The 13,172-nt window shown below is 45.7% G+C and overlaps 1 protein-coding gene across 1 annotated transcript; it reads right to left on the bottom strand.

The window, feature by feature from the left end:
- Window positions 1–209: 209 nt before the first annotated feature.
- On the bottom strand, window positions 210–11,703 carry LOC121843894 (carboxypeptidase Z-like). Its single transcript, XM_042313759.1, is given in 11 exon segments — window positions 210–329; window positions 1,529–1,668; window positions 2,578–2,645; window positions 2,722–2,789; window positions 3,888–3,916; window positions 3,919–4,045; window positions 7,007–7,168; window positions 8,227–8,423; window positions 10,359–10,432; window positions 10,556–10,697; window positions 11,578–11,703. Coding segments are annotated over 11 exon segments (1,212 nt in total). The 5' UTR covers window positions 11,663–11,703.
- Between the last annotated feature and the right edge of the window lie 1,469 nt (window positions 11,704–13,172).

Consider the following 13,172-nt stretch of genomic DNA (forward strand, 5'->3'; position numbering starts at 1 on the left):
TTGGCTCCTTTCTCCCTCCATAGAGCTCTAACAGAGGACCCTGCTCAGAAGCAGCCATTTTGGCTCCTTTCTCCCTCCATAGAGCTCTAACAGAGGACCCTGCTCAGAAGCAGCCATTTTGGCTCCTTTCTCCCTCCATAGAGCTCTAACAGAGGACCCTGCTCAGAAGCAGCCATCTGGGCTGCAGACATTATCCGGAACTATGGCTATCAGTTATTACGGTGGTTACCTGTGGTGACATCTTTACGAATTCCCCTGACAGATATGGACGCTCCCTTTATTCCATAGCCCTCTTCATCCATCACCACTCCCTTAATACCTCTGTGGACCTGGAGAAGAGAAGGAACGACAGGGAATATCAGGGAATATCAGGCTTATTTTAACAAAATTCCCTGGTTTTCCAGGAATCTCAGTTGCTGGAATCCTGGATATACTGCTTATTCCCCCCTCATTCCATGATTCTCCCAACCAGGATTCCAGGATTCTCCCAACCAGGATTCCAGGATTTTCCCAACCAGGATTCCAGGATTCTCCCAACCAGGATTCCAGGATTCTCCCAACCAGGATTCCTGGAAACCCAGGAAATGTTTTTTTGGGGGAGGGAGTTTCCGGAATTTGCAAACCTATCAGTGAATGGCAGGGAATGCTAAGGTCAGTGGAGGCTGGTGGGCGGGAGAAATATATAGTAGGAGGGCAGCTTAAAACTTCTTTGGGATCGGTGTCCCGTCCACGGGACGGTTGAGCTAATGTAGGCTAATGTGATTAGCATGAGGTTGAGCTAATGTAGGCTAATGCGATTAGCATGAGGTTGAGCTAATGGAGGCTAATGCGATTAGCATGAGGTTGAGCTAATGTAGGCTAATGCGATTAGCATGTGGTTAAATAAGAACATTTCCCAGGACATAGACATATCTGATATTGGCAGGAAGCTTAAATTCTTGTTAATCTAACTGCACTGTCCAATCTACAGTAGCTATTACAGTTTTGAACATGCCAAGTTATTAATAAACAAGTTAGGCACATTTGGGCAGTCTTGATACAAAATTTTGAACAGAAATGCAATGGTTCATTGGATCAGTCTAAAACTTTGCACATACACTGCTGTCATCTAGTGGCCAAAATCTAAATTGCAGCTGGGCTGGAATAATACATTATGGCCTTTCTCTTGCATTTCAAAGATGATGGTACAAAAAAACACAAAATAACAGTTTTTTTTCTTTGTATGATCTTTTACCAGATCTATTGTGTTATATCTCCTACATTCCTTTCACATTTCCACAATCTTCAAAGTGTTTCTTTTCAAATGGTGTCAAGAATATGAATATCCTTGCTTCAGGGCCTGAGCTACAGGCAGTTAGATTTGGGTATGTTATTTTAGGTAAACATTTGGAGAAAAAGGGGTTGGATCCTTAAGAGGTTTTAACAGAATGGCTGTATTGGAATGATGAGACAGCACAAAGGCCTTCTACGGTATAACTACGGCACAAAATGGCTGCCTGGTCGCTGTGCTATAGAGAGGCAGACCCACCGACTCCATGAAACTGAGCAGGGCCTCCTTGTTCCTGAGCCACTCTGGGTAGAGCTCCTCTTCAGAAGGGAACTTGTCACAGCCCAGCTCCACCGTAATCTCCAGACAGTTAGTGTGGAGGTAGTTAAAGTCTGACATGCCTACGGTACCGGAGAAATAGAGAGTTAGGACACACCGTAAATATATACACTAGACACACAAGTACTGAGACTTAACAGACAGAGACAGGAATAAGAGGGGGAGGTTAAGGAGAGGAGGAGAGAAAAGAGGAGGAAGAGAGGAGGAGAGAAAAGAGGAGGAGAGGAGGAGAGGAGTAGAGGAAAAGAGGAGGAAGAGAGGGGGAGAGGAGAAGTTGAAAGAGGAAGAGAGGAGGAGAGAGAAGAGAAAGAGAGGAGGAGGAAGAGGAGGAGGAGAGGGAAGAGGAGGAGGAGAGAGAAGAGGAGGAGGAGAGGAGGAAAGGAATAGAGAAGGAAGAGAGGAGGAAGAGAGAGAAGAGGAGGAGAGAGGAGGAAGAGAGGAGGAGAGAGGAGAGGAGGAAAGGAAGAGAGGAGAGGAAGAGAGGAGGAGAGGAGAAGAGGAGGAGAGAGAAGAGGAGGAAAAGAGGAGGAAGAGAGGAGGAGAGGAGAAGTTGAAAAGAGGAAGAGAGGAGGAGAGGAGAAGAGAAAGAGAGGAGGAGGAAGAGGAGGAGGAGAGAGAAGAGGAGGAGAGAAGAGGAGGAGAGAAGGAGAGGAGGAGAGAGAAGAGGAAGTGAGGAGGAGAGGAAGAGAGGAAGATAGAGTAAGAATGACACGAGGAGGAGAGGAGAGACAGAATGACACGAGGACAAGAGGAGAGACAGAATGACACGAGGAGGAGAGGAGAGACAGAATGACACGAGGAGGAGGAGAATGACACGAGGACAAGAGGAGAGACAGAATGACACAGGAGAGACAGAATGACACAAGAGGAGAGACAGAATGACACGAGGACAAGAGGAGAGACAGAATGACACGAGGAGGAGAGACAGAATGACACGAGGAGGAGAGGAGAAGATATAGAAGGTACCGTACCCCCTGGGAAGCTGTACCACAGAGCTCCGTTGATGATGCCTCCACTTCGGATGAAGGACGCTCCACACCTAGAATATACAATATATAGGTCATGTAACAGGGGGTAATATAATCATTCATAATAATAGCCAGGAATATAATCACCTCTCTGTGTTGTTGTCGGCCATGCTGGCGTGAGAGTCTGCGTATGTCCGGGCCAGCTGCTTAAATGCCTGCAGAGAGGAACACAGTCACACTCTACAACATGGCATTTTCTGGCCTGGGAACAGAAGAGGTTTTCACCACTGACATGAACTAGGTGTAGAACAGGGTACCTGTTGGTCAGGTTTAGGACAGGTACCTGTTGGTCAGGTGTAGAACAGAGTACCTGTTGGTCAGGTTTAGGACAGGTACCTGTTGGTCAGGTTTAGGACAGGTACCTGTTGGTCAGGTTTAGGACAGGCACCTGCTGGTCAGGTGTAGAACAGAGTACCTGTTGGTCAGGTTTAGGACAGGTACCTGTTGGTCAGGTGGAGGAAAGGACAGGTTACCTGTTGGTCAGGTTTAGGACAGGGTACCTGCTGGTCAGGTGGAGAACAGAGTACCTGTTGGTCAGGTGGAGGACAGGACTGGTACCTGTTGGTCAGGTGGAGGACAGGACAGGGTACCTGTTGGTCAGGTGTTGGACAGGACAGGGTACCTGTTGGTCAGGTGGAGGACAGGACAGGGTACCTGTTGGTCAGGTGGAGGACAGGACAGGGTGCCTGTTCATCAGGTGGAGGACAGGACAGGGTACCTGTTGGTCAGGTGTATGACAGGACAGGGTACCTGTTGGTCAGGTGTAGGACAGGGTACCTGTTGGTCAGAGGACAGGACAGGGTACCTGTTGGTCAGGTGTAGGACAGGACAGGGTACCTGTTCATCAGGTGTATGACAGGACAGGGTACCTGTTCATCAGGTTTAGGACAGGACAGGGTACCTGTTGGTCAGGTTTAGGACAGGACAGGTTACCTGTTGGTCAGGTGTATTACAGGACAGGTTACCTGTTCATCAGGTGTAGGACAGGACAGGGTACCTGTTGGTCAGGTGTAGGACAGGACAGGGTACCTGTTGGTCAGGTGTAGGACAGGACAGGGTACCTGTTGGTCAGGTGTAGGACAGGACAGGGTACCTGTTGGTCAGGTGTATTACAGGACAGGGTACCTGTTCATCAGGTGTAGGACAGGACAGGGTACCTGTTGGTCAGGTGTATTACAGGACAGTGTACCTGTTCATCAGGTGTATTACAGGGCAGGGTACCTGTTCATCAGGTGTATTACAGGGCAGGGTACCTGTTCATCAGGTGTAGGGGAGAACATCCCTCTTCATGGAGGTGTCTAGAGAAGTCAAAGGGATAAGAGATCACCAGCTCTCCACCATGGAGGCTCGCAGACTGGACAAACGGCACAGACCTGATCCACTTCATCACTGCATAAGTTTCTGAAGCTACCTGAGAGAGGAGAGGAGAGGAGAGGAGAGGAGAGAGAGGAGAGGAGAGGAGAGGAGAGGAGAGGAGAGGAGAGGAGAGGAGGAGAGAGAGGAGAGGAGAGGAGAGGAGAGGAGAGGAGAGAAGAGGAGAGGAGAGGAGAGCAGAGAAGGAGAGAAGAAGGATAATTACACATATCCCTTACAAAACTGGTTTTGTCTAAAACTCTGGACACCCCTAGAACATATCTTACCAAAACAGTAGGAATGTCCTGTACCTTACCAAAACAGTAGGAATGTCCTGAACCTTACCAAAACAGTAGGAATGTCCTGTACCTTACCAAAACAGTAGGAATGTCCTGTACAGTAGGAATGTCCTGTACCTTACCAAAACAGTAGGAATGTCCTGTACCTTACCAAAACAGTAGGAATGTCCTGTACCTTACCAAAACAGTAGGAATGTCCTGTACCTTACCAAAACAGAAGGAATGTCCTGTACCTTACCAAAACAGTAGGAATGTCCTGTACCTTACCAAAACAGTAGGAATGTCCTGTACCTTACCAAAACAGAAGGAATGTCCTGTACCTTACCAAAACAGTAGGAATGTCCTGTACCTTACCAAAACAGTAGGAATGTCCTGTACCTTACCAAAACAGTAGGAATGTCCTGTACCTTACCAAAACAGTAGGAATGTCCTGTACCTTACCAAAACAGTAGGAATGTCCTGTACCTTACCAAAACAGTAGGAATGTCATGTACCTTACCAAAACAGTAGGAATGTCCTGTACCTTACCAAAACAGTAGGAATGTCCTGTACCTTACCAAAACAGTAGGAATGTCCTGTACCTTACCAAAACAGTAGGAATGTCCTGTACCTTACCAAAACAGTAGGAATGTCCTGTACCTTACCAAAACAGTAGGAATGTCCTATACAGTAGGAATGTCGTGTACCTTACCAAAACAGTAGCAATGTCATGTACCTTACCAAAACAGTAGCAATGTCATGTACCTTACCAAAACAGTAGGAATGTCCTAAACCTTACCAAAACAGTAGGAATGTCCTATACCTTACCAAAACAGTAGGAATGTCCTAAACCTTACCAAAACCGTAGGAATTTCCTGTACAGTAGGAATGTCCTAAACCTTACCAAAACATTAGGAATGTCCTGTACAGTAGGAATGTCCTATACTTTCCCACATCAACAGAAGAATAAGTTCCCATACAATCGGAGAGGTACCTACACCTGAGGGACTTGCTACAGTGCCTTGCAAAGTATTCGGCCCCCTTGAACTTTGCAACCTTTTGCCACATTTCAGGCTTCAAACATAAAGATATAAAACTGTATTTTTTTGTGAAGAATCAACAACAAGTGGGACACAATCATGAAGTGGAACGACATTTATTGGATATTTCAAACTTTTTTAACAAATCAAAAACTGAAAAATTGGGCGTGCAAAATTATTCAGCCCCCTTAAGTTAATACTTTGTAGCGCCACCTTTTGCTGCGATTACAGCTGTAAGTCGCTTGGGGTATGTCTCTATCACTTTTGCACATCGAGAGACTGAAATTTTTTCCCATTCCTCCTTGCAAAACAGCTCGAGCTCAGTGAGGTTGGATGGAGAGCATTTGTGAACAGCAGTTTTCAGTTCTTTCCACAGATTCTCGATTGGATTCAGGTCTGGACTTTGACTTGGCCATTCTAACACCTGGATATGTTTATTTTTGAACCATTCCATTGTAGATTTTGCTTTATGTTTTGGATCATTGTCTTGTTGGAAGACAAATCTCCGTCCCAGTCTCAGGTCTTTTGCAGACTCCATCAGGTTTTCTTACAGAATGGTCCTGTATTTGGCTCCATCCATCTTCCCATCAATTTTAACCATCTTCCCTGTCCCTGCTGAGGAAAAGCAGGCCCAAACCATGATGCTGCCACCACCATGTTTGACAGTGGGGATGGTGTGTTCAGGGTGATGAGCTGTGTTGCTTTTACGCCAAACATAACGTTTTGCATTGTTGCCAAAAAGTTCAATTTTGGTTTCATCTGACCAGAGCACCTTCTCCCACATGTTTGGTGTGTCTCCCAGGTGGCACACTTTAAACAACACCTTTGATGGATAGCTTTAAGAAATGGCTTTCTTCTTGCCACTCTTCCATAAAGGCCAGATTTGTGCAATATACGACTGATTGTTGTCCTATGGACAGAGTCTCCCACCTCAGCTGTAGATCTCTGCAGTTCATCCAGAGTGATCATGGGCCGTTTGGCTGCATCTCTGATCAGTCTTCTCCTTGTATGAGCTGAAAGTTTAGAGGGACGGCCAGGTCTTGGTAGATTTGCAGTGGTCTGATACTCCTTCCATTTCAATATTATCGCTTGCACAGTGCTCCTTGGGATGTTGAAAGCTTGGGAAATCTTTTTGTATCCAAATCCGGCTTTAAACTTCTTCACAACAGTATCTCGGACCTGCCTGGTGTGTTCCTTGTTCTTCATGATGCTCTCTGCGCTTTTAACGGACCTCTGAGACTATCACAGTGCAGGTGCATTTATACGGAGACTTGATTACACACAGGTGGATTGTATTTATCATCATTAGTCATTTAGGTCAACATTGGATCATTCAGAGATCCTCACTGAACTTCTGGAGAGAGTTTGCTGCACTGAAAGTAAAGGGGCTGAATAATTTTGCACGCCCAATTTTTCAGTTTTTGATTTGTTAAAAAAGTTTGAAATATCCAATAAATGTCGTTCCACTTCATGATTGTGTCCCACTTGTTGTTGATTCTTCACAAAAAATACAGTTTTATATCTTTATGTTTGAAGCCTGAAATGTGGCAAAAGGTCGCAAAGTTCAAGGGGGCCGAATACATTCGCAAGGCACTGTATAGAGAAGCTAGTTACATCACTCATGTGTACACACCTCTCCGATGGCCTCACTGGCGCCATCCCACTACCGACACCAGTGTAGCGAGATGTTAATATACATACCTTACCAAACCAGTAAGAGTCTGGGATGGGGATGTGGTCTGTGCGGAACCGTTTGATCCTGCGATTCCGGTAGAGGATAGACGTAAGGTCAGGAAAGTTTCGGTTCAAGTCTAGGTTCTGAGCGTTGGTGCGACCCACCGTCCAACCGTTGAGCTCGTGACCCTACACAGACACACACAGAGGGTAAAGGTCGTGACCCTTGACATGGTTGAACACCCCACGACCCTGCAGGAGCGTGACGGGGAGGAGTGAAGAGTGAGGCATCATGGGTAATGGGAAAACATGGGAAGTCATGTCGGTTAGAAGAATGTGATTGGATAGGAGGAATATAAGAGGTCAGGAATGTTTTGTTGACCATGTGACCCAGAAGATTTTCCCAGTCAAGTCACATGATCGTTCCCTATACAGGAAGTAATTTAGGGACAGACTATGTAATCCGTCTGGGGAGAACAAGCTGTCCAGTAAACATTTTATTTAATTAAAACCTTTATTTGACGAGGCAAGTCAGTGAAGAACAAATTCTTATTTAAAATGACGGCCTACACCGTCCGAACCCGGACGACGCTGGGCCAATTGTGCGCCGCCCTATGGGATTCCCCATCACAGCCGGGTAGTGATACAGCCTGGATTCGAACCAGGGTGTCTGTAGTGACATGCTGTTTGTGTGAAGAAGATAGCCCAGAAATCCCTCGGTTGTCTGAAAAGATGATTATAAAGACAATAGAGCTTCCCACTGCCAGCTGTTGGGGAAAAACAACGACTAGACGTTCTATCTATTAAAAATACATTTGTTCAATTTGATATTTTAAGCAAAAACGTTTTGAGATTTCTAGCAGTGTTACTTCTTCGACCTTAAACACAGTTACAAAAAAAAAAAAAAAAAAAAAATGGCACTGCGTTTCCATGACAACAGTCTAACCGACTGCTCTTGTTGATTGGTTAAGGACACTCTGTCACTCTGTCTCTCTGGTAGTGGGAGGGGCTGAACCAATAGGTGAGCTCAGGTAGATGATAGGCAGTTGGAAAAGGGGCAAGGCTTAGAAAGAGAGTGCACCAACACATGCTGTCACACACTCTATATAACAGGAGAAGATAGGAGGCGTGGCCTCTTTCTATCTCTACGCGGCGGTTGGTTGGTCCGTCGGCTTCGACGTTTTTAATTTATGATTTACTTCCTGGTTGTGGTGTGGTTGTTGTTCCGGGTCGTTGCTATCCTCTACCTCGGCGGCCGCCAGCTCGTAACCGTCGGGGTTCATGGATGCCAGGATGTGGATGCGCGTGGTGTTTACGAGCGTCTGGATACGCTGGTTGCCAAGGAGATACTCGGAACACAGGTACTGGGCCAGGTAGAGCAGCAACTGACGACCCAGGACCTCGTTGCCATGCATGTTGCCAACCAGCTTGATCTCCGGTTCCACTGAGGAGGGGGAGATGGGGGAGGGAGAGGGAGAGACGGGGGAGGAAGGGAGGGGTGAGAGACACAGGAAAGGAATTGCTCAAGACAAAACCTGTGTCAAAGTTCATTTTAGAAAACCTGTGTTAAGACACAGGAGGTCCTCAACTAGCCCTGTACCAATAGGCTTTAAGACACAGGAGATACTCAAATAGCCCTGTACCAATAGGCTTTAACTTCTTGGATATAGGGGGCGCTCTTTTAATTTCTGGATAAAAAAACGTGCCCGTTTTAAGCGCAATATTTTGTCACGAAAAGATGCTCGACTATGCATATAATTGGCGGCTTTGGAAAGAAAACACTAAGGTTTCCAAAACTGCAAAGATATTATCTGTGAGTGCCACAGAACTCATGCTACAGGCGAAACCAAGATGAAACTTCAACCAGGAAATGGGCAGAATTTTTGAAGCTCTGTTTTCCATTGTCTCCTTATATGGCTGTGAATGCGCCGGGAATGAGCCTGCCCTTTCTATCGTTTCTCCAAGGTGTCTGCAGCATTGTGACGTATTTGTAGGCATATCATTGGAAGATTGGCCATAAGAGACTACATTTACCAGGGGTCCGCCCGGTGTCCTTTGTCTAAATTGGTGCGTAATCTACAAGCTGCACGCAGTCATCCAGTGATTGAGAGGAGAACGATATATCATGAAGAGATATGTGAAAAACACCTTGAGGATTGATTCTAAACAACGTTTGCCATGTTTCAGTCGATATTATGGAGTTAATTTGGAAAAAAGTTCGGTGTTTTGAAGACAGAATTTTCGTTTTTTTTTTGGTAGCCAAACATGACGCACCAAATGGAGCAATTTCTCCTAAACAAATAATCTTTCAGGAAAAACGGAGCATTTGCTATCTAACTGAGAGTCTCCTCATTGAAAACATCTGAAGTTCTTCAAAGGTAATGATTTTATTTGAATGATTTTCTGTTTTTTTTGAAAATGTTGCCTGCTGACGCTAACGCTAAATGCTACGCTAGCTGCGCTAGCTGTTACACACATGCTTGTTTTGCTATGGTTGAGAAGCATATTTTGAAAATCTAAGATGACAGTGTTGTTAACAAAAGGCTAAGCTTGAGAGCTAGCATATTAATTTCATTTCATTTGCGATTTTCATGAATAGTTAACGTTGTGTTATGCTAATGAGCTGCGGGGATAATTACACTCCTGGATACAGGTTTTTTTCGTAGCTAAACGTGACGCACCAAACGGAGCGATTTCTCCTAAACAAATAATCTTTTGGAAAAACTGAGCATTTGCTATCTAACTGAGTCTCCTCATTGAAAACATCTGAAGTTCTTCAAAGGTAATGATTTTATTTGAATGATTTTCTGGTTTTTGTGAATACGTTGCCTGCTAATGCTAACGCTAAATGCTATGCTAGCTGCGCTAGCTGTTACACAAATGCTTGTTTTGCTATGGTTGAGAAGCATATTTTGAAAATCTGAGATGACAGTGTTGTTAACAAAAGGCTAAGCTTGAGCGCTAGCATATTAATTTAATTTCATTTGCGATTTTCATGAATAGTTAACGTTGCGTTATGGTAATGAGCTTGAGACTGTATTCACGATCCCGGATAAGACACAGGGATACCAACAGGCTTTCGAGGTCCTCGCAAGTACCAATAGGTTAAGACACAGGAGATACTCAACTAGCCCTGTACCAACAGGCTTTAAGACACATGAGGTCCTCAACTAGCCCTGTACCAATAGGCTTTAAGACACAGGAGGTCCTCAACTAGCCCTGAACCAATAGGCTTTAATAAACAGGAGGTCCTCAACTAGCCCTGTACCAATGGGCTCCCTAGCTCAGGCTTTTGCCCCATTGCAATAGGTGCAGTTCAAACCCCAGAAATCACTCCACAGAAATCACTCCACCTTAAATAGCCCTGTTACACACTCACACAGTTCATGGCCTCCGGGGTTGTCTGTGAACTCTATGGCCAGGAGGTCTTTCCCCTCTGTGCTGCGTCCGATACTGTAGATATATAGATACACAGATCAGTACTGTAGATATATAGATACACAGATCAGTAGTTTATTCATCCCCTTGAGGTTGTATTTCCTGTCAAAGCAAACAGCAGCAGACAACAGCCAGTACCTGTAGGTGCGGGAGATGTGAGAGCACTTGGCAGCAGTCCTCTTCAGAACGCTGTACATCTGGGCGTTGGAGTGGTACGCGAACTGAATGATGGTGGAGGGTTCATCTGGAGACAGGTTGGAGAAAGCCACTTCATGTCTGGCTGAGAGGGAGAGAGCGAAAGGAGGAGGAGGGTTAGCTGAATTGATCGTAATTTAGTTTTCTGAAACACATTTTAAAACTTCTTCGGGATCAGTGTCCCATCCAAGGGACGGTTGAGCTAACGTAGACTAATGCGATTAGCATGAGGTTGTAAATAACTAAGAACATTTCCCAGGACATAGACATCTGATATTGGCAGAAAGATTAACATCTTTGTTTCCAAAACTGCAAAGATATTATCTGTGAGTGCCACAGAACTCATGCTACAGGCGAAACCAAGATGAAACTTCAAACAGGAAATGAGCAGAATTTTTGAGGCTCTGTTTTCCATTGTCTCCTTATATGGCTGTGAGTGCGCCAGGAATGAGCCTGCCCTTTCTGTCGTTTCCCCAAGTTGTCTGTAGCATTGTGACGTATTTGTAGGCATATCATTGGAAGATTGGCCATAAGAGACTACATTTACCAGGGGTCCGCCCGGTGTCCTTTGTCTAAATTGGTGCGTAATCTTCAACTGGAGACATTTTCCCATGAGATTCAGAGGAGAACGCACACTTCCACGAACGATATATCATCGAAGAGATATGTGAAAAACACCTTGAGGATTGATTCTAAACAACGTTTACCATGTTTCAGTCGATATTATGGAGTTAATTTGGAAAAAAGTTATTATTATATTAATGTTTAATATTACACATTTTGTATTTTGAATTTCGCTCACATCAATTTCCCCGGATGTTGGACAGGTTGGACAGGTAACGTCCCACCTAGCTCAGAGCTTTTAAAAATTCAATTCGTGTTGCAGTACAGTAAAAACTCTTATTGTGTAATTATTGTATATTCAACAAGTTATTTTTAGCATGTACAATTCCTGGGAGGGCTACCTCTTAACGGGGCCAACGGGTCGTGACAGCCTTCCTGTTCGCCGGCGAAGAATCGGTCACAGTCTAGGAAGTAAGGCCACGCCATGTCGATGCCCTCGAACGCGTGGCCACACCCTTCTTCACCGCCTCACATGCACTGCGGCATGACTTTAGAAGAAGAAGGGGGGAAGAAGAAGAAGAAGAAGAAGAAGAAGAAGGGGGAATATGAGGAGAAGAAGAATACTGCATTAATCCATATGAGATGGACACCTATCCTGAATCCAACCCCTTCAGCACACACACCTTGACTGTTGTGGGGCTGGAACTAAATGTGCTAACTGGAACACACCTTCACTGTTGTGGGGCTGGAACTAAATGTGCTAACTGGAACACACCTTGACTGTTGTGGGGCTGGAACTAAATGTGCTAGCTGGGACACGCCTTGATGGGGGCGGGGCTAGAACTAAATGTGCTAGCTGGGACACGCCTTGACGGGGCTGGAACTAAGTGTGCTAGCTGGGACACACCTTGACAGGTGCGGGGCTGGAACTAAATGTGCTAACTGGGACACACCTTGACAGGTGCGGGGCTGGGTAGGTCTTGGCAGCGAGGGGCGAGTACGGAGCACCCCAGCAGACGGATGTCGGGGAACACTCCCGTTGAGGAGACCGTGGATCACAGAGAGGAGGAGGTACTCAGCTCCAGACTCCACCTCGTGACGAGACTGCTGACCTAGGATGTTAGGGAAGATGGTCCTGGGGAGAGAAGAGATGAGCAATTGATCAATTTGTTGATTGGTCGATCTGAAGATCAGTCTGTTGAACAGTCAGTCAGTAGGTAAATCAATCAATCATTTAGTCAGTCAGTCAGTCAGTCAATCTGTGAATCGGTCTGTCGATCAGTCAGTGCATCAATCAGTCAAGTAGATGAGAACCTATTGGTAATGTTTTTTCTCAAGCAAAGTTATTCTCTTCCATTTCCATGTGGGAAATATCTTCACCCCTATGAGGGAACCCCTATGGGCCCTGGTCAAAAGTACTGCACTATATAGGGAATAGTGTGGCATTTGGGATGCACACTCTGTCTATAGTAAGGGAGGGTAACCTGAAGACTCACCTGGAGTAGTCCAGGTCATTGCAGTAACCCAGGTTAATCTCTGAACACACTGCGGCTGTGGAGTGAGGAGGGAGGAGGGTTAGGGGTAAGAGGAGTAACCCAGGTTAATCTCTGAACACACTGCGGCTGTGGAGTGAGGAGGGAGGAGGGTTAGGGGTAAGAGGAGTAACCCAGGTGAGGAGGGAGGAGGGTTAGGGTAAGAGGAGTAACCCAGGTTAATCTCTAAACACACTGCGGCTGTGGAGTGAGGAGGGAGGAGGGTTAGGGGTAAGAGGAGTAACCCAGGTTAATCTCTGAACACACTGCTGCTGTGAAGTGAGGAGGGAGGAGGGTTAGGGGTAAGAGGAGTAACCCAGGTTTCTCTGAACACACTGCTGCTGTGAAGTGAGGAGGGAGGAGGGTTAGGGGTAAGAGGAGTAACCCAAGTTAATCTCTGAACACACTGCGGCTGTGAAGAGAGGAGGGAGGAGGGTTAGGGGTAAGAGGAGTAACCCAGGTTA

This window comes from Oncorhynchus tshawytscha, unplaced genomic scaffold (genome assembly GCF_018296145.1).
Source record: "Oncorhynchus tshawytscha isolate Ot180627B unplaced genomic scaffold, Otsh_v2.0 Un_contig_1596_pilon_pilon, whole genome shotgun sequence".
Taxonomy (NCBI): domain Eukaryota; kingdom Metazoa; phylum Chordata; class Actinopteri; order Salmoniformes; family Salmonidae; genus Oncorhynchus; species Oncorhynchus tshawytscha.